This window comes from Puma concolor, chromosome B4, assembly GCF_028749965.1.
Source record: "Puma concolor isolate L17-30 chromosome B4, mPumCon1.1.hap2, whole genome shotgun sequence".
NCBI lineage: Eukaryota > Metazoa > Chordata > Mammalia > Carnivora > Felidae > Puma > Puma concolor.
Window position 1 is genome coordinate 101,821,144 of NC_141673.1, and position 24,714 is coordinate 101,845,857.

Genomic DNA, 24,714 nt, shown 5'->3' on the forward strand with positions numbered 1-24,714 from the left:
GGAGAATTCATTACCTTTTCTTAGAAGGAAGTCTTTGAAAGTTATTATTTGTTAAATTTATGTGTTCAGCTCACCAACATTTCCTTATTGGAAACATCAATATTTCCACATCACTGTTTCCCAATGATTTTAAAATCTCAAAATTCTGTGTCTACTTTGGCTTGCTTCTCTCTTGATTCCACGCGGGCTTCATTAATGGTTCGCTTCATTTCTTCATTTTCATAATCTTCATTTTCATAAATTTTCTTTAGAACATTCATCAATCCCTTGCTAGGATCTGTTTCAGCGTCCCGGGAGGGCTTTTCTTTCTCTTCTCATTCTTTTTCAACCTGAATCAGGTAGTGCCACCGCGTGTTTTCTGCTTTCTTTCTACACAGGAACTGTATCTGTCTTGACTTTTTTGAACTGCCTTCCGCAGAGATGGATTTCAAGAGATTGTTCACCATCATAGAGTAACTCTTCCCATTTAGATTCCTTACCAAAAGATCAAATAATCGCTCTGGGAAATGCACCTGCACATTCTCAGTGGGGACTTGGACTCCAGTTAAGGTAATGAAGATTTTCACAAACTCATCTGACTGATCCCATCTACAATTACTGATTTTCATTGTATATCCCGTTGTAATGGGAGGAACCACAGCAGCTGGCTTTTCATTGTCAAGAAATTCTGTTTTTCCCTGTGATTTCTGCTGCATCTTATTCTTGATTTCTGCCTCAAGCATTGATTTTTCAGCTACAAAGGCATCATGTACCCTTTTACTGGTGGCCTTTTCCAGCAGCACCTTCACCTCTTCTAGATCTTTCTGTAGCTCTTCCAAAGCTGAAGTCATTCATGGTCCAGCTGTGTCAGGCGAGGCGCGAGCTGCAGCCACACGGGGGAGAGAACAGGAAACGCCACCAGGCGCGCACTGACCCAGAGGCAGACCCGCCGGCAGGAGTCGCAGCGCCCTTAGCCTGTGCGCACACCCGACCTACCGGCCTCCTGCACTTGGTGCCTCTCAAGTATGTTTCGTGTTAAAGTCGTGACTCTTGGTGTGTTCCTTCATAGCTTCAGGGTAGGAACTGGTTACTAGAAAGATTAAGCCACGATTAGAAGCTTGAACGTTCAGCCTTACCCACCCGTACTCTAGGGTGGGGCGGGGGAGGGTAGAGATAGAGTTAATAACCCATTCTGCTTACATGATGAAGCCTCCATAAAAATCTCTAAACTATGGGGTTCAGAGAGCTTCCAGGTTGGTGAATGCATCCATGGGCACCCCAAGCTCCCAAGGTCTGGACTCTTCCAGACCTTGCCCTAGGTACCTCTTTATCTGGTTGCTCACTTGTATCCTTTATAATATCCTTTGTAATAAACCTGTTACTAGTTAGTAAGGTATTTCCTTGAGTTCCATTAAGGTGTTATAGCAAATTATCGTAGTTGAAGCAGCGGGGGGGGGGGGGGGGGGGGTGTCTTGGGAGCCCCTGATTTGTGGACAAGTTGGACAGAAGTGTATGTAACCTACTAGCTCTGTGTAGTTAGTGTCAAAATTGAGTTAAATTGTAGGACATTAAGTCAGTATCTGCAGAGAATTGGAGAATTTCTTGGTGTGAAAAACCCATACATTTCACCAGTGTTGTGAGTAGAAACAGATCCTACTAACTGGTGTCAGACAAGTGGGATTTGCTAAAACAGCCACGGTTCACAGAAACTTATGGTTTGGGAAGAGAAAGTAAGAAAAGGCAGGGAATAAGGAAGCTTTGATCCCTGGACGGCCACTTAGTCCCTCATGGTCTGAAACTACAGCTGTGCTGAGATCAATTATGATCCAGAAATGGTGCTGGATTTGATTCTCAAGGAGTTGGCTTATTAGATATGTAAAGAAGTGCAAAATAATGAGAAGCATGCTAAATGTACAGTCCCCTGGTTATTATCTGTAAAAGCCAAAGTGAAAGTAAAAGAAAGTGGTGGGTCAGACCTTGATGGTGGATCACGAGCTTTAGCCACTAGTCCCAAAGTCTGAGCTTTAGCCTCTAGCCTCAAAGCAGCCTACAAGGGGGAAAATTATGCTCTAAGGCCTCTGCTTACCACGAAGGTTGTCAAGATGGGGGGAAGACAAAATCAAGACACTACTGAAGCCAGAAGCATAGTGTGAAGGAGTTGTCTTATTTTGTAGATTGCTATCATTGGTTCCCTGAAGAACTTTTACTGAAATGGATTGTGAGAGTAATTAATTTGGGGGCTGTGTCCTTGGTTTGGAATGCTGCAGAGTAGAAGAGCATGTTTGGATTGATACAGGACTTACAGCTCATCCTTGAAAAATAGAAGGTGGAGATACATGATCCAGGAATACACAAGAGATTATTCAAGAGGCAACAGCCAGCATGGTGGACTGGACAGAAACCACTGGAAGGCGTGTGTATCCTGACAAGATGGACTACCCAAAGTGCCCTATAAATGCCAAGTGGAACACCCCAGATGAAGCAGCTATGTTTCATACACAAGCCATGTGGGATTGGCTTTGTGATGGCCAGGATGTTCACCTGCTGAATATGACATTACCTTTGACATATGGAGGTATGTCCTTGACACAGGAGCCAAGTGCACTGGGAATTCACAACCTGTTGGTGAAGTTTAACAGGAGCTAAGATTGGAGTAGGCGGATATGCAGGTGCAGTAATTGATGGAATTGAAAGTCAGGATGGAAATTGATGGTGGTTCCAAAATGCATGGCCAGTATCCTGTTTGAAAAGCTGCTGTGTTAAGACTGTCAGATGGAAAGACTGGTAGAAGGTCGTCTCTCAATGGGTTGAACTGTGTGCTGTTGTCTAGCTGTGATGAAGTATTGAACATTGGTTAAAAGCCCCTGTGTTTGGGTTTTTATGGACTCATGGGCAGTAGCCAACAGCCTGGCCATGTGGTCAAGGTAGCTGGGCAAGCAAAAACTGAACTATTAAGGGGCTGCCTGAATAGGGTGAAGCCATGTGGAAATCACTCTGGGGATTTAAGGAACACATTCAAGCAGGGCATGTTGATGCCCATTGGACAAACTTCCTTCCAGATTTACAAGGTGATAGAAACCACCAGGTAGACCTTTTGGTGCACTCCCGTGAGGTGGCCACCTAGTTTTATGAAATGGGTGGACACGTGGGTGCTGAAGCAATACAGAGGTGGGCTGAATCTAGACATATTCCTCTCGCACTTTTTGAGGCACAAAATGCTAACAAGAGAGAGAAAGACTGCAGATGGCGCTGGGAAAGATGCCCCCGGAAGGATGGCCCTGCACACAGCTGACATGCGGACTACATTGGACCAGTGCTGGTAGGTCCGGGGGACGATAAGTGGGTCCTAAGAGGAATAGACACTTAGGCTGGACTGGGCTTTGCATTCTTGGTAGTAGACCCAAACACTTAAAATGCTATTAAAGGACTGGTACAGAAGACATTGTACCAATTTGGGCCACTGAGTAACATTTCTTCAGACCAAGGGATGCACATTATAGCCCATAGTGTCCAACAGTAGGCAAAGAGATATCACATCAAATGAACAAATCATTGCATATCATCCTGAGAGTAACTCAGGCAGATGGTTGTGTAACTAAATCTTGATCAAATTCTTAGAAAGGTTCCCTGGTTATAACTGACAATATAATGGCGGAATGCACAAATACATATCACCCTTGTTTTTGTGGATAGAAAGCTAAATATGGATAGCTTTGTGGATAGATAAATATGTGGATAGAAAGCTAAGCAAAATAGGGAAAAACAATGAGACTTGAAGGGATTAAAGTAACGGGCATCACCTGGTGGGTTCGAGTTCCCCTGGAGAATGGCCCGCACCCTGAGGCAAGGAAGGCTGTGGGAGGTCTTGTGGCATAGTCAGACTAAGTTACATCTAGATGTGACTGCCTCTCATTTAACCCCAGTATAGGGAGACCCAACATTTTTGGGTAGAAGGTTTTGTTGTTGTTTTTTAATGTTTGTTTATTTATTTATTTTTGAGAGAGTCAGAGAAAGAGTGCGCGCATGCTGGGGAGGGGAAGAGAGAGCAGGAGACGGAGAATCCCAAGCTGTTAGCGCAAAGCCCAACGCAGGGATCAAACACACCAACTGAGAGATCATGACCTGAGCTGAAGCCAAGAGTTGGTCGCTCAACTGAATGAGCCATCCAGGCGCCCCAAGAAAATAAACGTTTTACAGATTGGAAAGGAAGAAATAAAACTTTGTTTGACAATGACATAGTTGTCTGTATAAAAATCCCAAAGGAGCTACAAGAATATTCCTAGAATAAGTAAGTTTAGCAAGTTTGTAGGATACAAGGCCAATATACAGAAGTCAATCATATTTCCATATATCAGCAATAGACAATTAGACTTTGAAATTAAAAAAAATATGATTTATAATAGTCCTCCCCCCCAACACACACTTAAGTACTTAAGTAAAAATATAATAAAGTATGGGCAGGATCTGTCTACTGAAAACTACAGAACACTAATAAAATAAATCAACAAAGATGTAAATAAATGGAGAGATATACTGTGTACGTGGATTGGAAAATTCAATATTGTACGGATGTTACTTCTCCCCAGTTTGATTTATAGAGTCAATGCATCCTCAATCAAAATCACAGCAGGCCTCTTTTTTTATTTTTTTTATTTATTTTTTTTTAGAAATTGGCAAGTGGATTCTAAAATTTATACAGAAAAGAAAAGGAACTGAAAGGAACTAAAAAAAGAATGCTAGCTGGAGAAATTACACTACCCAATTTCAAGACTTATTAGGAAACTACGGTCATCAAGACGGTGCGGTATCAGCAAAAGGGTAGACACATAGGCCAGAGGTACCAACAGAGAGCTCAGAAATAAATCCACACAAATATCATCAACTGATTTTTGACAAAGGTACAAAGACAACTTAATGCAGAAAGAACAGTCTTTTCAACAAGTGGTGCGGGAGCAAGTGGACATTTGTATGTAAAAAAAAAAATTACACACATACCACAACACATTACACCAAAAGTAATGGCTCATAAGCTTAAATTTAAATAGTGAAATGGCAAAATATCTAGAAGAAAACACAAGACAAACTCTGGGTGGACCTTGGGCTTGGTGATCAGATTTCAGATACTACATCAAAAATGCAATCCATGGGGGCACCTGGCTGGCTCAGTCAGTGGAGTGTGCGAAGCTTGATCTTGGGGTTGTAGGTTTGAGCACCATGTTCGGTGTATAGATTACTTTAAAAAATGCAACCCATAAAAGTAAAAAAAATTGATAAAGTGGACCATATCAGAATTGAAAAACTTTGCTCTGTGACAGATATGTTAAGAGAATAAACAGGCGAACCACAGGCTAGGAGAAAATATTTGCGGATCGCATATCTGATAACAGACTTGCATCCAGAATACATAAAGAATTCTTAAGGGTGATAAGAAAAACAACTGATCCATTTTAAAAATGGGCAAAAGATGTAAAAAGGCTCTTCAACAAATAAGATATATGGGTGGCAAGTAAGCATATGAAAAGATGGTCAACATTTGTCATAGAGAAATGCAATTAGAATCACAATGAGGTACCAGTGTTCACCTTCCAGAATTGCTAAAAATCACCACCACCACCACCCCATGGGATGGAACAACGGAACTCTCACTGCAGGAAGAAATACCAAAGGGTATACTATAGGCATGCGGAAGGGTGGTTTGACAGTTTCTAATCATGAGAAAACATCAGACAAACCCAAAGTGAAGGACATCCTGTAAAGTAACAGATTAGTACTCTTCAAAACTGACAAGGAAAAAATGAGGGAAGAAAACAAGGAAAGAAATGGTTTTTCAGAGAAGACTACAGGGTCATGACCACTAAATAGAATGTAGTAACTTGGATTGGATCCTGGACCAGTAAAAGGACATTAGGGAAAACCTAGTGCAATCTGAATGAAGTCTATAGCTTAATTAGTATTAACAATGTTAATTTCTTAGTTTTAACTAACAAATCATGAGTATGTAAGATATTAAAATAAAGGAAGCTGGGTGAAGGGATAACAAAACTCTCTGCAAAGTTACTATCTTTGCAACTTTTCTGTAGTTCTATAATTATTCCAAAGTAAATAATTTTATAAGAAAAGAAACCCCACGGTGAGAAATATACTCATTAAAGTGGCTGATATCTTTTTTAAGTTTATGTATTTATTGTGAGAGAGAGAGAAAAAGTGGGAGCAGGGGATGGGCAGAGAGAGAGAGGGGGCCAGAGGATCTGAAGTGGGGTCTGTCCTGACAGCACAGGGGCTCAAATTTACGAACCGTGAGATCATGACCTGAGCCGAAGTCAGACGCTAAACCGACTGAGCCACCCAGATGCCCTAAAGTGGCTAATATAAAGGTGAATGACAATCCCAAGTTTGGGTAAATATGTGAAGCAACGGAACGCTCATGCATTGCAGGGGGAATTATAAATTGCATCATTTTAGAAATGTTTTAGCTGTATTAACTAAAACTATACATATTTCTACCTTATGATTTAGCAATTTTACGCCTAAATATAAACTGAAGAAAAATGAGTGTCTCTAAAAAGACATGTACAAGTATATTTGTAATAACTTTATTCACAATTGCTGAAAATTTGAAACAAGACAAGTCAAAAAGAACCAAGAGAATGGATAAATTTATGTGTATTTATACAGTGGAATACTACATGAGACAATTTAAAAAAGAAACCAAGCACCTGATGCTAGCAACAGCAAGGATACATCTCAAAAACAGGATATTGATTAAAAGAAGTCAGACACAAAATGGTTAATATGACATGATTCCATTTATATGTAGTTCAAGCATAGGCAAGACTAATGGCTGGGGGTAAGTCATTAAATTAAATAGTGAATATCTCTGGAGATATCCTGTATCTCAAATGTATTATATGTCTCCCAGAATAGTAACTGAGACCCAAGCAGTAAGGATTACTGAGGGGGGAGGGATGTGATGTCTTCTAGGGTACTGAAAATGTTCTGGATTTTCTGGGATGGCAACATGAGTCTGTACATACGTAATAGTTCTTCAGGTTATACACTTAAGAACAGTATAGTCTATGTACTTTACCTTATGTATCTTATGACTTAATAAAATGTGAAATAAAAAAGAATAACAGGCACCTGGGTGGCTCAGGATCCTGGGTGGATCATGCAGGTCATGATCTCACAGTCATGAAACTGAGACCTCTGTCGGGCTGTGCGCTAGGGAGGGAGCCTGCTTAAGATTCTCCCTCTCCCTCTCTGCCCCTCCCCTGCTTGCTGGCACATGGCTCTCTTTCAAAATAAATAAACATAAAAAAAGGTAAAAAAAAAAATCTTTAAAAAATACAATAAAATTAAATTTAAGATTCAGTTCTTCCATTGCACTAATCCCATGTCAAGCATTCATTAGCCAGATGTGACTGGCACCTACCATATTGGACAACACAGTTAATGATTTTTATCATTACAGAAGGTTCTGTTGGACAATGCTGATAGAACTTTTATAAATGGACTAATCCAAAGGGAGGCTTTAGGCCTTGAGTTTAAAAATAATTGCCTTTTTGAGGTCTTATTGCTCTGGAATGGCTTCTGCGTGAATCACCCTATTTTACTGGACAAGCCCCTTTATCAAACAGGTGTTTTTGGTTTAAAAAAAATTTTTTTTTACATTTATTTTTGAGAGACAGAGAGAGAGAACAAGCGAAGGATGGGTAGAAAGAGAAGGAGACACAGAATCAGAAGCAGGCTCCAGGCTCTGAGCTGTGAGCACAGAGCCGGACGTGAGGCTCGATCTCACAAACCATGAGATCATGACCTGAGCCGAAGTCAGACGCCCAACCAACTGAGCCACCCAGGAGCCCCTCAAACAGGTGTTTTGAAGGTCAGTTCATAAGTTGAGGATATCAGAGGTATGTTACTTGTAACAAGTAAATCTCTTCATGATAAGCACATAAAAATGAACAGATGCCTAGAAAAAGATCTAACATGAATGGCACGGCTCTGTGCTGAGCAGCAGCATGGATGGGGGACGTGTTGACACTGGGGTGGGGGAAGGTGAAAGGTTGGCCATCCTAGATATTAAACTAAATTAACTCTAAGGTATAACTCCTTAAGGATGAAGGAAATATATGTCGGAAATATAAATATAATTATAAAGCAATGAAGAACATAAAATAGACTAATAGTACAGGCCCAGCTCATTTATGAGAATCTGAATAAAATATTAGCAAACAGGATCCCAAAGGTACATTAAAAGAAAACAACAAGATCAAGTGTGGGTTATTCCAGAAAAGTAAAGATAGTTTAGTATTAGGAAACTGACTTATGCAATTCATCAGATTGATAGATTTAAGGAGAAAAGTGGTGTAATCATCTCTGCAGAATTTTAAATTTTTTTTTTTCAACGTTTATTTATTTTTGGGACAGAGAGAGACAGAGCATGAACGGGCGAGGGGCAGAGAGAGAGGGAGACACAGAATCGGAAACAGGCTCCAGGCTCTGAGCCATCAGCCCAGAGCCCGACGCGGGGCTCGAACTCACGGACCGTGAGATCGTGACCTGGTTGAAGTCGGACGCTTAACCGACTGCGCCACCCAGGCGCCCCTATCTCTGCAGAATTTTAAATGACATTTGTTTTCCTCTTGTAAAAATTCAATATCCATTGTTAATTTAAAACTTCAGTGAAATACGGATGGGTACTTCCTTAGCATAATAAAATGAACACATCTATTGTAACTTCTGCTGAAAGGGGACATTCCCATTAAAATCAGGATCAAGACAATGATGTTCATTAATGCCATTACTATTTAACACTGTTCTAAAGGTACTAGGCAATGTATTTAGACAAGATTAAAATGTATTAGAAGTATAAAAATTAGACAGCAGAGATTAATTTCATATTATTTATTATAGGTGATAGTGTAAGAGAATCAAATGAAAAACTATTATAGATGAGAAGAGAATTAAGTAGGTAGCTGGGAAAAAAAAAAAAAAAACTAAGAAAAGATCTCATTTCCATGACACTTACACAGATAAAACACCTAGGAATGAACTTAACAAGAAATACTCAAGATCTATATTTAAAAAAAAAAAATTGAACATTAAAACACTACTGAGGGATACAAAAGGAATCGATACACAGAAAGTTACCATGTTCGTGGCGCCTAGTTGGCTCAGTCGGTTGGGCATCCGACTGCAGCTCAGGTCATGATCTCATGGTTCGTGAGTTCCAGCCCCACATCAGGCTCTGTGCTGACAGCTCAGAGCCTGGAGCCTGCTTCGGATTCTGTGTCTCCCTCTCTCTCTGCCCCATCCCCACTCACACTCTGTCACTCTCTGTCTCAAAAACAAATAAATGTTAAAAAAAAAAAGTTACCATGTTTTTGAAAGGAAGACTAGTACCAGGAAAATGTTAGTTCTGAGTAATCTAGAAGTTTGGTAAGGCTCAATACAAATACCAATAGAAGTTTTTTGGGGTAGGGTTACTAAATAAGCTGATCTTAAAGTTCATTCGGAAAAAGAAATAAGAAAATATAATCAGGAACATTCTAAAAAAGGAGATTAAAAGGAGCTCTAATATATATTAAAATATAAAGCTAAAAAATGGAAAGACTGTGGAACTAGCAAATTAAAAAGATCAGAAGAGGAGACTTGAAAATCCAGAAGTAAATTCAAGTTCTTACACAAACCTGGTTTACGATAATGGTAGTGTTTCCAGTTAGTGAAGAAAAAAAAAATCATTGTTCAATAGGTGATTTGGGGGATAGCAAGATTACATTTGAAAATTGCCCAACAGAAAAATAGTAAGAGAGATGAACAGACAGTGGAAAGTAGTTTACAAATGACTCTAATGTAATGAAAATATTTACTCACAATGAAATGAAAATTGTCAGTCACAATAAGAAATGCATATAAGAGGTGCCTGCGTGGCTCAATTGGTTAAGCATCGGACTCTTTTTAAAAAAATTTTTTTTCAATGTTTATTTTTGAGACAGAGAGAGACAGAGCATGAACAGGGGAAGGGCAGAGACAGAGGGAGACACAGAATCTGAAACAGGCTGCAGGCTCTGAGCGGTCGGCACAGAGCCCGACGCGGGGCTCGAACTCACGGGCCGTGAGATCATGACCTGAGCCAAAGTCGTGACCTGAGCCAAAGTCCCGAAGTCGGACGCTTAACCAACCAAGCCACCCAGGCGCCCCAGCATCAGACTCTTAATCTCAACTCTTGATCTCAGCCCAGCTCATGATCTCACAGTTCATGAGTTTGAGCCCTGAGCTGGGCTCTGCCTTTGCTGGCAGCACGGAGCCTGCCTGGGATTCTGTCTCTCCTCTCTGCCCCTCCTCCTCTCTCTCTCTCTCTCTCTCTCACTCTCAAAATAAATAGATAAACTTAAAAAAAAGATGCAAACAAAAATTACACTGAGCTAACATTTTTCACCTTTGATGACCTCAAATGTTTGATAACACACCAAAGTTGGTGTTTGCACATGGAAATGGACACTCTTAAAAATAGCTGATGTTCCGTCTCTATGGACGGCAATTTGGTAATATTTATCAAAATAAAATATATCTGCCTGTGATCCCCAATTTTTTTGACCCCAAATTTTATTTCTAGCATTTTTTGAAAGCAAAATTCGCACATGTGCAAAACGACATAGTTTATTATTGTAGAATTGTTCTTTTTTTTCATTTTTTTTTTACATTTACTTATTTTTGAGAGAGAGAGAGAGAAAGACAGAGCTCAAGTGGGGGAGGGGCAGAGAGAGAAGGAGACACAGAATCTGAAGCAGGCTCCAGGCTCTGAGCTGTCAGCAGAGCCTGATGCGGGGCTGGAACTCAGGAACCGTGAGATCACGACCTGAGTGGAAGTCGGTTGCTTAACCGACTGAGCCACCCAGGCACCCAGAATTGTTCTTAATAGTAAAGATTGGAAGTGAATTAAAAAGCCTCAAAGAAGTCTAGTTAAATGGAGCAGCCATATAATGGGATACTATGCAGATGCAGATATAAAAATTAAGGAGGAAGCTTTTTGATACTGATATGTAATTATGGCCAAGCTAATTTGATACATGAAAAAGGCCGGGGAAGGATATACAGAGAATGTGCTACCATTTGTGGAAAAAGGAGGAAGGGAATATATGTGTACATATTTGTAAATTACCTCTGGAAAAGCATCAGAAACAGTAACATTGTTTGCTTCCAGGGAGGGCAAGTTGGTGATTGAGGGTCAGGAATGGAAGAGACATTTCACCATTTACTTTTTGATACTTTGTGAATTTTGAGCCATGTGAATAAATTACCTACCCCAAGAAAGGAAATAAATAAAGTTAAAATTAAAAAAGAAAAAGAAAACTTACTCTGGTTTACACAAAAAAGAATGGCTCATGAACCATGTGCTTTTCTTTTCTTCCAACACCTCCATCCTCAGAGGATTGGCTTTTCAACTCCATGACCTTTCCTTCATGACAGCAAGATGGCTGCCCCAAGCAAGATAGCAAGATAGGCATCATGTTCTCACACAAACATTCCCCAAACACGAAAGGAGGGACAAAGGAAGCCAAAAACTTATGATGTTTTTTGTCCTGGGAAGGAAGACTTCCCTATACATGTCATTGGTCAGAAATGGATCCCATGCCCATCCTAAACCTGGCAAAAGGTAATGGGCTTACTGGCTCTTGTGATTGGGGAAGGGGCCTCCCTTCCTAATATCATGGACTCTCTGCCCTAGTACAGAAATAAGGGTCTGTTTCTAGGAAAGGTATGGAAGTCTGTTGCATATGCTGCAGAAAGAATTCATCACAGCTGTCAATGTGAACCACTCCATCTTTTGGAAAAAAAAAAAAAAAACAAACTTAATTACCCAAGGACAACATAGATAAGCATGGGCAGTGTTATAGGGTGAATTATGTCCTCTGAAATGCATACGTTGAAGTCCTAGGCCCTAGTATCTGAGAATGTGACTGTATTTGGAGATTGTCTTTAAAGGCATAATTAAATTGGGGGCACCTGGGAGGCTCAGTTGGTTGCGCATCCGACTCTTGATTTCAGCTCAGGTCATGATCCCAGGATCAAGCTCTGTGTTGGGCTCTACACTGAGCGCGGAGCCTGCTTGGGATTCTTTCTCTCTCTGTTTCTCTCAAATTAAAAAAAAGAAAAAGAAAAGAAAGAGAGAGAGATAATTAAAGTGAGGTCATTAGGGTGGGCCCTAATCCAATCTGACTGGTGTCTCTATAAGAAGAGGAGATTAGGACACAGACATACAAAAGCCAGAACCATGTGAGGACTCAGGGAGAAGACAGCTATCCGCCAGCCAAGGACAGAGACCTCAGAAGCAACCAGTCCTGCTGAAACCTTGATCTTGGACTTTTAGCCTCCAGAACCCCGAGAGAATAACGTCCTGTTGTCTAAGCCATCCAGTCTGCTGGGCTTTGTTATGGCAGCCCTAACAAATTAACACGGGCTGATATAGTCCTAAATTTGAATGGTGTCACCTAGGACTGGGCCTCAGCACCATTTCTTTAAAAGACGTTTCCTCCTTTTATTTTGTTGAAAACTGTATACTTTTTTTTTTTTTTTAAATCTAAATACCTTGAACGATTATTAAGGATTCATGTTGTCTGGCTCTGGCATACTGGCAGAACGGGGCATTAAGTCGTGAAGATATAGCTCATGATGACTTACTTGTCAAGAAAGGAATTTGGGTCTAATGTTTTCATGGTCAACCTTAAATAACCCATCCACGCAGTCGGATCAGATGGCCCCTGTAGCCACACCGTCTTGATGAGCCCCAGCAACAGTGTTCTCAACATCAGACCTAGCCGGTGGCCTTTTATGGAAGCAGCTGTCCGCCGGCAGCTGCTTTCCTCCCAGTCGTTCAAGTTCAGGTTGTCTCTACCAGGCAGTGAGGTAGACAAATTCTGGGCCCAGACGTTTTCTAATAATAGAGCTTGAGGAGGTTTAAAGTTCTATTTGAGAAAAATTAAATAAGGCAAAAGAGAATAAGCAAGGAAAAATCAGGAGTGTGCCTTGCGAGTGGAAGGAGGCTGGCCCATATCTCTTCCCCAACAGAATGGGAAGAATATTTCACATTTTAGGGCTAATGTGCGTATCTTTCCCTTTGACCGGCCTTGTGGAAAGAGCACTCTTTCACTTTGCGTTGTGGCTGCAGGTAGGAGATTGGGCTGAGATTGAACATGCCTGCAGAACATGAGGCAGGTCTGATTATTTGAGAAAACCAGCCCATTTTTGAACCCCTGTTCAGAGAAACTCTGTAAGGGTATGGTGTGTGAAGTTTTTACCCGAGAGGCCCCTACGGCCTAACGGGGTGCAAATCCAGCTTTGCCATTTGCAGTTGAATTAGGCAAGTCATTTACCCTGTCTGTGACTCAGTTTCCCCAATAGTTAAATGCGAATAGTAATACTATCTATCTCAGAGAGATGTTGTGAGGGTAACATATGTTAATATTATAAGGCATTTATTTACTTATTCATGTTTATTTATCTATTTTGAGAGAAAGAGAGAGATCCTTCGCGTGTGTCCGGGGAGGGGCAGAGAGAGGGAGAGAGAATCCCAAGCAGGCTCTGCACTGACAGCAGACGTGGGACTTGACCTCACGAACCGTGAGATCATGACCTGAACTGACATCGAGGGTCAGATGCTTAACCAACTGAGCCACTCAGGCACCTCTATTGTAAAGCATTTAGAACACCATCTGGCACCTTGTCAGGGATGGCCGGCTAATACAGTTATCACCTGAATTACAGACACCAGCCTCTCATTGAAATACCTTTGTAGGATTATATTTTAATGTTTTGACCTTTGCCTTTGACACTGCCCCAATGCAACAGTGTTTCTATGTAAACCCCAAGAAAATGAGTGATCTAGGTCTCGATCTCCTCTTTATTTGCATGTGGTTACAATTTATAAATACACTTGCCGTTTTCCTCTCCCTCCAAAACTCTCCCTTCTACCTAGTAACTGTATCCAAACCCCCAGTTTTTAGTGACTCCCTTTCTAGGAGGAGAGGGGAGGGGTGGTCCTCCATGTAACTCCATCTTCTACAGGGTCTACTTCAGTCCATGTGAAGTGTGGGCTCTCAAAGGGCCTCTGAAGCTTGGGGATGAGCACCACGAATCTGCTGGAGGTCCCGCTGATGTCCTTGCAAGTGGCCATGTGGCTGTCCTCCTTCTGTGCCCTGCTTAGGGTGCAGAATGCCGTGGCGGGCAGCAGTTAGCATCGTTTGCCCTGTCCGTGCCCGAAGCCGGGCCAGTGCAGCCCCGGCGGGCAGGAGGGTCTGCAGTGAAGTCTCAGGCCTGCACAGGAGGCGGTGAGAGTCTTGTGCCACGCACATACCCAGCCAGTGCCCGGCCCTGCTCTCAGAGATGCGTCTCAGGCCCGGCCCCTCAGGGTCTGCCTCTCAGGGGCCCTATCCAGGCCCTCTGTCAGTCCTGTGTGGGTCGGGCAGCCGCAGGGAGAAGATGCTCTTGCACCTCCCTTCTCCTGGCTTTTCCCAGACACCAAGAGGCATGGGGGACAAATTGGGTCCTTGGCCCTGTTAGAGGGCATGGCACCCCAGTGTCTCTGTTTCAGCCAGGTGCCAAGCTTTGCCATCCTCCTGGTAGGGTGTAGACAGCCCGGGGGGTCCTGGGGCACCCTCTTCAGGGGTGGGGTATGGAGGTTCTGGGGGAGCAGGGGGGTCTCCAGGGCCCCGTGCTCCCCCCAGTACTGGCCCGTTGTAGATGTAGATGTTGCCAGTGACAGTCACAGACCCGCCGGTGACATGAATGCCGTTGGTACCTGTGGGAAGGGAAGCAGAGTGAGAGGGGCCGACGGCTAGCTGTTGGAGTCTCTGTTTTGCTCTGCTTCTGTCTGGCTCACTTTCTCCTCTTGCACACCCTCCCTCCCACCCCACCCTTCCATGCCCCCTCTTCTCCCTCCTGCCTGCCCCATGCTCACCATGGGCCACCTGGCCTTGCTCTGGGAGCTCAGCCTCCAGCTCCCTGGCCTGGCTTAGAGGACTCTGCTGCTGTAGCACCTCTTCCTCCAAGCCTGGGGTCGCTGGGAGCCTGGCCGAGGCCGGGGCCAAGTCTCCAGAGAAGGGCAGAAGTGGCTTTACCAGGTCAGGGAAATGTGGGTTGACCCTTGGAGGTTCCCAACTTCCATCAGCAGTATTTGATTCCTCTCCCTGCAGGAGAGAGGCAGAGAACCAACCAATGACATGGGCCTCAGACTCCATCGTTCTTTAATTCCCACACCCCACCCCATGCTTAGGCAGCTCATTGTTCTCTCTTCCACTTCTTGCTCCCTGCCACAGGGCCTTTGCACTTGATGTCCCTCTTCCTGGGGCGCTTTCCCCCCAGATATTCTGATGGCTGGCTCCCTCATTTCTTCAGCTCTCTGCTCAAATATCTGTTTATCAGAGAGGCCCTCTCTGTCCACTCAAAGATAACATACCCCCATCCTTTGCCACTGTCATTCACTGTCCCACTACCACGCTTTATTTACCAATTATCACTACCTGATAAATGTTTGTCTAACTTTATTCTTGCTCCGCTGGCATGTAACTCCAGGAGGGTAGGTAATTTGTTTTGCCCACTGCTATATCCGTGGTGCCCAGAATGGTATCTGACACATGGTGTACTCAATCAGTTATTAGCCGAATGAATACTGAAGCCTGCACACTCTTATCCTGCCTACCCCACCTGTTCACGTATCCCCGTCTACCCCTCCCTGTGGCCTTCTCAGCCTCCCCCATTACCTCTGGACGCCTCTTGAGCAGGGATCCTGCAATGGAAAATTAAAAGGGTGTGGAGCCTCCGGTATGGCTTTCACCCTTCCCCCACACCACGATGTTGCTCCCCACCCTGGGGTCACAGAAGGAACACGCTATCTTTGCCCTTATCTCCAGCCTCAGAATGGGGGTGCTGGGTGGAGATGATGTCCATGCTGAGGGCAGGCACTGGGAGTCTTAAGGGTGTGGAGGGACAGAAGGGTTAGCCCTGGGGAAGCTGACTGTTCCCTCCAAACCCCCTTCCCCATCAGGTGGGGACGGACAGCCGGCCAGGCCTGCGTCCCTGCCAGCATCCAGCTCCTTCCTACCCAGCTTCCTGCAGAGAGAGGGGTGGCTCTTCCAGGAGCAGGCCAGGACCGTGGTGAGGAACAGGAGAGAGGCCAGCGGCAGCAGGATGGCCAGCACCAGCACGGTTCCTGCCAGGACAGCAGACGGAACAGCTGTGACGACCCCAGGAAGGGCGGAGGGGAGGGAAGCTAAGGAACAGCTTTCTGGTCCTCTGGACAACTCAGAGAAAAGGGGCGACCGCAGCTTTTCCCTTCTAGACCCACTGCAGTTCCTAAAGGCAGAATTGGAGAAACTTCCCTTGGGTTACAGAGAAAGGGAACTAAGTTGGACTGGGGCAGGCCCTCCTGACTGCCGGGGGAAACTCAAGCGAGGGTGGAGATCTCTGGAGGGCATGGCTGGTGGCCACCATGTAGAGGCCAAGGACGGGGGCAGTCTTGTGGGTGAGGACAGGAGTGTGGGCACTTGGTTTTCCAGGGTTGGAAGTGGGGGTGGAAGGTAGTACGGGGAAGGTGGGACTTGGGTTTGTAAGCAGACTCGGGCCACAGGGTAGAGCCACATTTCTGCGGACGTGACCATCTTAGAGAGAGGCTGCTATAGGAGCTGAGATTGCCCCTCTGTCTCTGTGGGGGTGTTTACAGGGGTGGGGGGGTGGGGCCTGCAAAGTCTCCACCCCCTGGCTCAAGGCAGGCTCCAGGAGGGGAGGGAAGGGAGGCTGGGAGCTGGGATTCTCAGGTCTTGGTATGTAGCAGTGGATAATTTCTGTCTTTCACAGAAGAGTCTAGAGCACCCATCAGTTGTACCTGGGGAAGGTCAGGAAGACTTGGACATTTGTATACTGGGAGCTGGCCCTTTCTGATCCACCTAAACCTAGGGCCTGAAGGAGCACAGAATGGGAGGTGTGGGGAAAAACTGGACCTGGCATCTGAGACGTCTGTGTCCCGGCCCAGTTGGGTGACTTTTTAAGCCATTCTACCTCTTGGAGCATCAGTTTCCTCAAAGATACAATGAGGGGGGTTTGGTACCTACCGTCTAAAATTCCAGCTCTAGGGGCGCCTGGGTGGCTCAGTTGGTTAAGCGTCTGACTTTGGCTCAGGTCATGATCTCGGTCCGTGAGTTCAAGCCCCGCATCAGGCTCTGTGCTGACAGCTCAGAGCCTGGAGCCTGCTTCCGATTCTGTGTCTCCCTTTCTCTCTGCCCCTCCCTGGCTCGTTCTCTCTCTCTCTCTCTCAAAAATAAATCAACACTAAAAAAATTAAAAAAAAAATAAAAATTCCAGCTCTAAAGTGCCAGTTGTATTTGATACATGGTTAAAAAGTACTAAGAGGACAAGGAAAAAGATGATATAGCTGAATGAAAAATCAAGTGACAAAATATTCAAATGACTCCACTTTTAGAAAACCAATTCTATATATAGATATCCATTGAAAAATGTCTGGCAGGATATATTAAAAAATGTTAAGAGTGGATATGCTAAGTGATGGTCCTGTGAGTGGTTTTTAGTTTTACTTCTCTGAATTTTCTTTTTTTTTTTTTTTATTTTTAGTGTTTATTTATTTTTTGAGAGAGAGCACATGTGCAAGTGGGGAGGAGCAGAGAGAGAGGGAGAGAGAAATCCCAAGCAGGGATGAGGGGCTCGAACTCACAAACTGTGAGATCATGGCTTGAGCCGAAGAGTCAGACGCTTAACTGACCGAGCCAGCCCAGTGCCCCTGTTTCTCTGAATTTTCTAATTTTCTATGGTGTGCATGCATTATGGTACACGCTCTGGAGTATGAAAGAACTGAGTACAGGTCTTTGTAATACCAGATACCAGTGAGTGATCTGGGCCAAGTCCCATAACCTCTCAGCCTCAGTTTCCTCCTGTTCTCAGTGAGGATAATAATAGAACTACCGTTGACCCTTGAACAATGTGGGGGTTGGGGCGCTGACCCCTGTGTAGTCGAAAATCCACGTCTAACTTTTGACTCCCCCCAAACCTTAACTACAAATAGTCTACTGTTGATCAGAAATCTTACCAATAACACAGTTTGATTCATGCATCTTTTATATGTTATGTATTATATACTGTGTTCTCGTGATAAAGTAAGCTAGACAAAAGAAAATGTTATTAAGGAACTCATATGGAAGAGAAAATACATGTATAGTAATGTTCCGTATTGATTGAAAAAAAAAAAAAAGCCACATATAAGCGACCCGCTCAGTTGAAACCCATGTTGTTAAGGGTCAGCTGTACTTTACAGGGTCATTAAAAAGATTACATGAGCTAGTGATTGTCAAGTGCTGGCAGAGTGCCTGATGCCCTAGCTCTCAATAAATGAAAGCCATAATTATAAATATTTGGTAATTTTTAAAAAGTTAATAAACTCTCTCCCCGCTAATCATGTTTACAGTTATTAGAAATACCCCTTAATCATCTGTTAGGCTAGGAAACCAGCAACGTCACAGAAAAGAAACAAACAAAACAGAGTCAAATGTGGGATGAACTCTCTAATAATGAAAGTGTGTAATCTAGTAAAGAGATTTTTGGTCTGGTAAGTGGGTTATATGATGGTGGCATGTCCAAGATGAGGACAGTAATGTCAGTTACAATTACATCTCAGGGTAGGAGTGTTCCTTGGCATAATAGTACATGTAACTTACAAGTTATGTGTATAACACATAACTTAAAAAGAATGTGTATATCAAGCTGGCCTAGGGATACTCCAATTTTTCCTTAGGGAACTTTTCTGCTTGCCCCAATTCTGAGAGAGAAGGATTAATCTTTTCCCCATCTTTTTAGCTGGGAGAAATGAAGGCATTTTCCCAGATTCCCCCCATGTGCCCCTGGGCCCCAGACTCCTCACCTGGCATCTCAGGGGACTCGAGTGGATTTCTGCAGCTGGTGTCAGACTGGGCAGTGCCTGGAACTGCCTCTACCAGACCCTGTTCCTCACACCTGTGAAGGAAAGGGAAGCCCAATTCAAGCGGGCACAGGGCTGGAAGTGGAGGCTAGCCCATGCATGCGAGCATAAGGGTGGTCAGCAGCTGGGACTTCTGGGATGGTGGGGGTGCACTCACCTCGTGTGGGGCTGGCAGCGGGCCCTGGGGGAGGAGGTATTCTGGAAGTGCCCTGCCTTACAGGGAACACAGTTTCTCTTAGCCTCCGCGACTTCATCTGGCAAGAGAAAAGCAAGGCCAGCCAGGGTGAGTGGGCAAGGGGCGTCTCTCCACGCTGTGAGTTTCCTTTATTCCCACTGAATGGCCCTCCCTGCCCGTAGCACCTTTCCTGATCTTCCTCTGGCCCGAGCCTCCCTGAGCTGAGAGAAGCCTCCTTCTGAGGCCCCGAATCTGTCCCCTGTCCCCGTTCCATTTCTCTGCAGACCCCTTCTGTGGGCCTTTAGCCCAGGGAGGGAGAGGAGGCTCTTTATGTCAAAGAGAACTACCTGGGGGCTCCCCACAGATGAAGTACGCGCTCCCGGCCCCCATTCAAGATCACTGGCACCCGGTCTCCTCCCCGCCTTCTGCCCACAGTGGCCTCTGACCTTTGAGCTCCACCTCAGTGCCAGGTGGGCAGTTGGAGAGTGGCTCGCAGTGCACACACTCGGTGTCCCAGTGCACGCAGAACATTCCGGGCTGGCAGCGGCACTGGGTTTTCTGTTTGCTGGTGCAAGGCACAGTCTCCTCGAAGCCCAGCACTGGTGGGGAGACAGACAGGGGAGCTCGGTGGAGGGGCTGCGCTCCAGGAGATCCCAGCCTCCCCGGGCACACTGCCACTCACTCTGGTCACAGGGGCGGCACATCTGGCAGAAGGAGAGATGGTTCCAGTGCTCGTTGTAGGAATTCTCGGGGCACATGGCACACACTGTGTTCTGGCCGCGGCTGCATTCCACTGAGACACGTGTGCCTAGGATGTGAGCGAAGCGATCGGGGTGTCAGGGGAGCAGGGCTCCCACCCTCACCTCTGCCGCCTGCCTGCCGTGTGACCCTGTCCTCTTGGGGGCCACGTCCGACGGATGGCCGGCTGCTTTCCCGATGCAGGAGAAATGCCTCTCTTTTCCCGGGGCAATGGTGTCTGTCTCCCCTCTGAGGCGGTAAAGGTGGGCTGGAGTGCCCTGTAACCCACCTCCCGTCCCAGGCGTCCTGTGGCCCTCGGGTCTCACCTGGGGGGCAGCGGGAGCAGCAGACCCGATGCTTGGGCTCGTAGTACTCCTTTTCCCGGTCCTGGCACGTTTGGTTCTCCGTGTGGTATGGGGGCGCCTTCAAGGGGAGATGGAGGTGGGGGGAGAATTGTCCAGGGGGCACCTGGGGAGGGCAGAGGGACTAGAGGGAGGGCTGCCCAGACCCCGCTTCCCCTCCCGAGTCTGCCCTCACCCACCTGCGCGGGCCCCTCCCTCATCAGTGGGGCCTGGGATGCTGCCAGGAGACTGCAGAGGCCCAGGACGAGTGGCCCCCAGGCCAGGCCGCAGGGGGAGGCGGCCCACGGCAGGCGCATGGCGGCCAGTCGGCCAGTCGGCCAGATGGGTGGAGGCCTGGGGGGTAGGTGGGAGGCCTGCACGTCCCGGGCAGTGGTGGCAGCGACCTCCCCCCAAGCCCAGGGTCTGGGACAAGGCTCGGGCTGACGTGCCCCTGGGGCCGAGAGCCCGGGCCTGGCCTGGCCTCCAGGGCTCCAAGAGCCGGGCTCAGGAAGTGGGAGTGGAGCAAGCCGGCCTCGGGGCGGGGACAGGGAGCGCTGGGAGCAGAGGCAGCTGTCGCAATCGGGGAAGAGGAACAGGCTTGGCCGCCCCGATGCAGGGCGGGAGGGGGCGGCCGGGAAAGCACGTGAGGGCAGCAGGGCCGGAACCGGGCCTCCTCCCTTCTTCGGAAGCCTGGCCGGGAGGGGAGGACCGCTAGGTGGGAATGGGCCACAGAGCCAGTGGACAGTGCCCAGATGGGCCTCTGAGAGCAGGGCAGAGCTGACTCGGAACAGAGGGAGAGCCGGAGCTGGGTCCAGCCGGGTGCCAGATCTCAAAGTGGAAGGGCCTGTGAACGGCAGACACGGAGAGCGCAGACACCCGCTGAGGCCCACGGCCAGCCAGCTGCAGCATCTGGGAACCAGAAGTCCCAGTTGGCATCCATCTGGACTCCTGGGGGTTCCTGCCCCGTTGTGTGACTTTTAAAGATAAGCTGCAGAGGAATAACAAGCCAGCCAGCCCTTCCGTCCCCTGATCCACCCCAGTGCACACATTAGTGGGCACAGGTCATCTACAAGACACTGCAGAGAGTGCTGTGGCCTCTGTTCCCCTGTCCTTTGACGACGGAGGACCACGTAGACCAAATTCCCCATGAATAGGGGCGGCTGCACCGGAGCTGGTAGCCACAGTCTTCAGTCCCAGTTTCCTCACCCAGGAAGGAGCTTCTGAATCCTTCTGAACTGGAGGAAGCTGAGAGACCACCAGTCCATCCGCTTTGCCTTAATCGTGAGAAGATGGAGGCTGAGGGTGCCACATAGAGAGAGACCAGGATTCCGGGGGGCTTGGTCTAGTCCCTGCCCGCTTTCTTCCCACCATTTACCGGCAACCCGTTAACAACAGCCCCTGCCATGCCCCCTTATGCCAGGCTCTCTGGTCTTCAAGTTGCTGTGCTCCTGGCGAATTCCCACCCATCCTTGAGGCTCGCACGGGGTCTGGGATACACCCCCACCCCAGGCTGCACAGATGCCACACAGACAGCGGTCTGGGCTTATTCTTTCCCGCCTCACCAGGCTGTGAGCTGTGCAATGGCCTAGACTGGATCTTTAGGACTGGGTCTCAGTGCTTGGCCGAGTCTGGCCCATACCAAGTACATGTTTATGGAATAAACGATGATGCCTTGTCCACATCACATAGCCAGTCTGCGGCAGGACTAGCCTAGACTCCAGAGTTCCCGATTTCTGGGTCCCAAGCTCATTCCTGCCTGAGTTTAGATATTTCACTCTCCTCTCCTGGTGCAGACCTCAGACCTGTACTCTGCAGGCAAATGTTTATATGGACGGTCCCAGGCAGCCCGGAAGGGGAAGAAATACCAGAGGAGCACACCCTGCTCAGGGCTGCCGCTCTTTCAAAGTCCAGGGAATTGGGGGCTGAGACTGGACTCACCACTGAGCTCTTCAATGCATACAGGTATGTGCATGCAGTGGCCTTAGATTCCTTTTCCTTTTTATTATGGAAATTCACACACCACACACACACACACACACACACACACACACACACACACGAGGAGAAAATAATACTGTGAACTCCAGCTTTAGCTCATGGCCAGTCTTATTTCTTCCACACAGCCCTCCTCCATTCTTCTGATCTCCTCTTAATTATTTTGAAGCAAATCCCAGACATATATCATTTCGTTTGAAAATATTATAGGATTTTATCGAAAAGAGAGATCTCTCTCTCTCTTTTTTATTATTGAGGTATAACTTATAAACAGTGAAATGCTTGAAGGACACTGATCTGATGGATACAGATCAATGAGTTTTCACTTTTGTATGTTCTTGTGTATCTCCCCCAGAACATTTCCTGTACTTCAAAAGGCTCCTGCTTCACAGGTGAGCCCTATCTCAGATCTTTTTTAACCACAGCTGGCTGAACTGTATCCTTTCTGCTGCCAATCTCATGCTGTCACTTCAGCCTTCAAGGAGTCTCTGGGTCCTAAAGAAAGAGCCTTCAGATCTGGACTTTAATCCTGGTCCCGACACTTCCCCTCTCTGGGCCTCTTTTTTTTTTTTTTTGTATTTGCCAGTCAACTGCTGGTTTGCTTACAGATCTGTCCTCCCCTCTTCCTCTGCTGTTTTGTATCACTGCTGGGAACTACATTTCCCAGACTCCTTTTTCCTCGGGCTTCTGGGTAGTTTCAGCCAATAGGAAGACAGGTGAGTGAAGGACAGGTAGGTGGGAGGAGGAAAGAAGCCAGGCTATTTCTCTGTCTCTCTTTGCTTTTCGGACATCGGATATCACCTGTGTTTGCCTGTGTTTCTTCCTTCCCTCCTTTCATAATCCCATCTCCTGTCAGGCAGTCCCCACTATTTACTTCCTGCCAAATAACTCAGGAGGCCTCTGGGTCTATGATGCTTAATTACCCTGCTGTCCTTCCAGCCCTAGAGATGTAGCTGCTTCCTGCTTCGCTGTCCCCCGTTGGCTTCTCATCTCTTTCATCACCCGTGTACCAATTTCTTGGGTTAACTTTCTTCCATTTGGAAGACTTAAGAGTGTTTGCTGTTTCTAAGCTGGACCACAATTGATAAGTCTTAGCAATAAATGGTTATTATGCTTACCCAACCTTCTCCAGGAGGGTGAAGGAAACTCACAGGGGGATCCATGAATTCTTTGTGGGCAGGGCGTTGTCTTGGTTTCTTTTTCTTTGTGTTCTTTGCCAGCTTCCTTGAAGCTCATTTCCATTGGGCAGCACCAGGGCTGGACTGAGTACCCCACAGATTCCCAGAATGTTTGGCCTTCTTCCGAGAGGACTGCTGAGAGATCTTCCTTCCCAGAGGTCCATGAAGAATCCAAAAAGGGTGCCTGGTGGGAATGGATTCTTCTGGATACTCTTTCCCACACAGTTCTTAGCCAACTGGTGCTCTCAGAAAGGGTCTGGTAAATACGGAGAGATGTGTCATGGGTGAGGGGGTCATCCTTCTCCGGAGACTTTGCATTTTCATTGGGGACCATCCCTTTAAATAAACCCAAAGAATTATCCAAATGTCAGTTGTGCTGAGGTGGAGAAATCCTGCCTTGACCCAAAGGAATAAACTTCTAATGGTGAACTTCTAAGCCTCCTGCCAGGTGACTAGAGTAGGAGTGGTATGGAGGAGTTTTCTGGTCATTCCCACCATATAAGTGCAGATAGAAAGCCCACTGTTTTCCACAGTGGGCAGCCCAGTGTTGAAAGGCTCATTAATTCCAAGTAGTAAGAATAAAGAGCTGCATTTAATTGAGTGACTCATTTTTTACCCTAGAAATGGAAAAAATGAAGGAAATTCAGGCAAATTAGTAGATGACAAATTAATGAGTTATCAGAGGAAATTAGGATGTTCAATGGAGATGCTTTCTCATAGCACATCACTCTCTGCCGAAGATAAATCTTGAGTCTTAAGATGCTCATTCTGCCATCTTCTGCAGATTGGGTCAACAAATAGTGACCACTAGACAGTGGGATGACCAAGATGAATAAGCCTAGAGCTTGTTCTCAGAGAACTCATAGTATGACCTGTGTATACGCACACATGCACATACTAGGCTAGTAATCATATACAGTGGTAAGTGCGGCCATAGATTCTCAACAAGACTCTCTCTCTCTGGCAGTGTGGAAGAGAAAGTGATTATTTCCATCATCTTCTGTTCCCCAGAGAGCAAGAGGCAGTAAGCCCCTTTGAACTCATGACCCTCATCCCATCGCAGACTCCCTATTTCACTTCTCTCCCTGTAGCGTTTGCACATTTATGGCCACATAGGGTTAGGGCATGGCTAGTGCCAGGAGGGAAAGAACAGCTCCAGTCTGGGAGAGCATTTTCCAATGCTGGGGAAGCTTCCAAAACAAGGACCACAGGGCCGTGGGACCCCACAGAGCAAGAGTCCACTTCTCTGGAAGTCAGGGGAGCAGCACTGAACATGGAAAGGAGAAACTCAGCTCTCCATCTGGCCCCACTCCTAACTCCTCACTCCTC

The 24,714-nt window shown here is 46.2% G+C and overlaps 1 protein-coding gene, 1 long non-coding RNA gene and 1 pseudogene across 2 annotated transcripts in view; 1 reads left to right on the forward strand and 2 right to left on the reverse strand.

Moving 5' to 3' along the window:
• The window catches only part of LOC147579373 (uncharacterized), a 270,292-nt gene that overhangs the window by 33,710 nt on the left and 211,868 nt on the right, over positions 1-24,714 (forward strand). The gene's annotated exons all lie outside the window — the stretch shown is intronic.
• LOC112867667 (calcyclin-binding protein pseudogene) lies at positions 138-830 on the reverse strand (annotated as a pseudogene).
• Positions 13,862-20,768, reverse strand: LTBR (lymphotoxin beta receptor). The gene is made up of 10 exons (XM_025930086.2): positions 20,413-20,768; positions 20,198-20,294; positions 19,816-19,941; positions 19,580-19,732; positions 19,116-19,212; positions 18,902-18,993; positions 16,079-16,186; positions 15,738-15,763; positions 14,936-15,164; positions 13,862-14,776 (listed from the first exon to the last, which is right to left on the reverse strand). The coding sequence occupies exons 1-10, from the start codon at positions 20,527-20,529 to the stop codon at positions 14,535-14,537; spliced, it is 1,287 nt and encodes a 428-aa protein (XP_025785871.1). The 5' UTR covers positions 20,530-20,768; the 3' UTR covers positions 13,862-14,534.

Excerpts from the sequence above, each read along its gene's own strand:
- LTBR (XM_025930086.2), bottom strand. The coding sequence starts at position 20,529 with ATGCGCCTGCCGTGGGCCGCCTCCCCCTGCGGCCTGGCCTGGGGGCCA. Across the intron at positions 20,295-20,412 it reads TGAGGGAGGGGCCCGCGCAG|GCGCCCCCATACCACACGGA; the intron begins GTGGGTGAGGGC and ends CTCCCCTTGAAG. Across the intron at positions 16,187-18,901 it reads CGAGTCCCCTGAGATGCCAG|GAACCGTGCTGGTGCTGGCC; the intron begins GTGAGGAGTCTG and ends CTGTCCTGGCAG.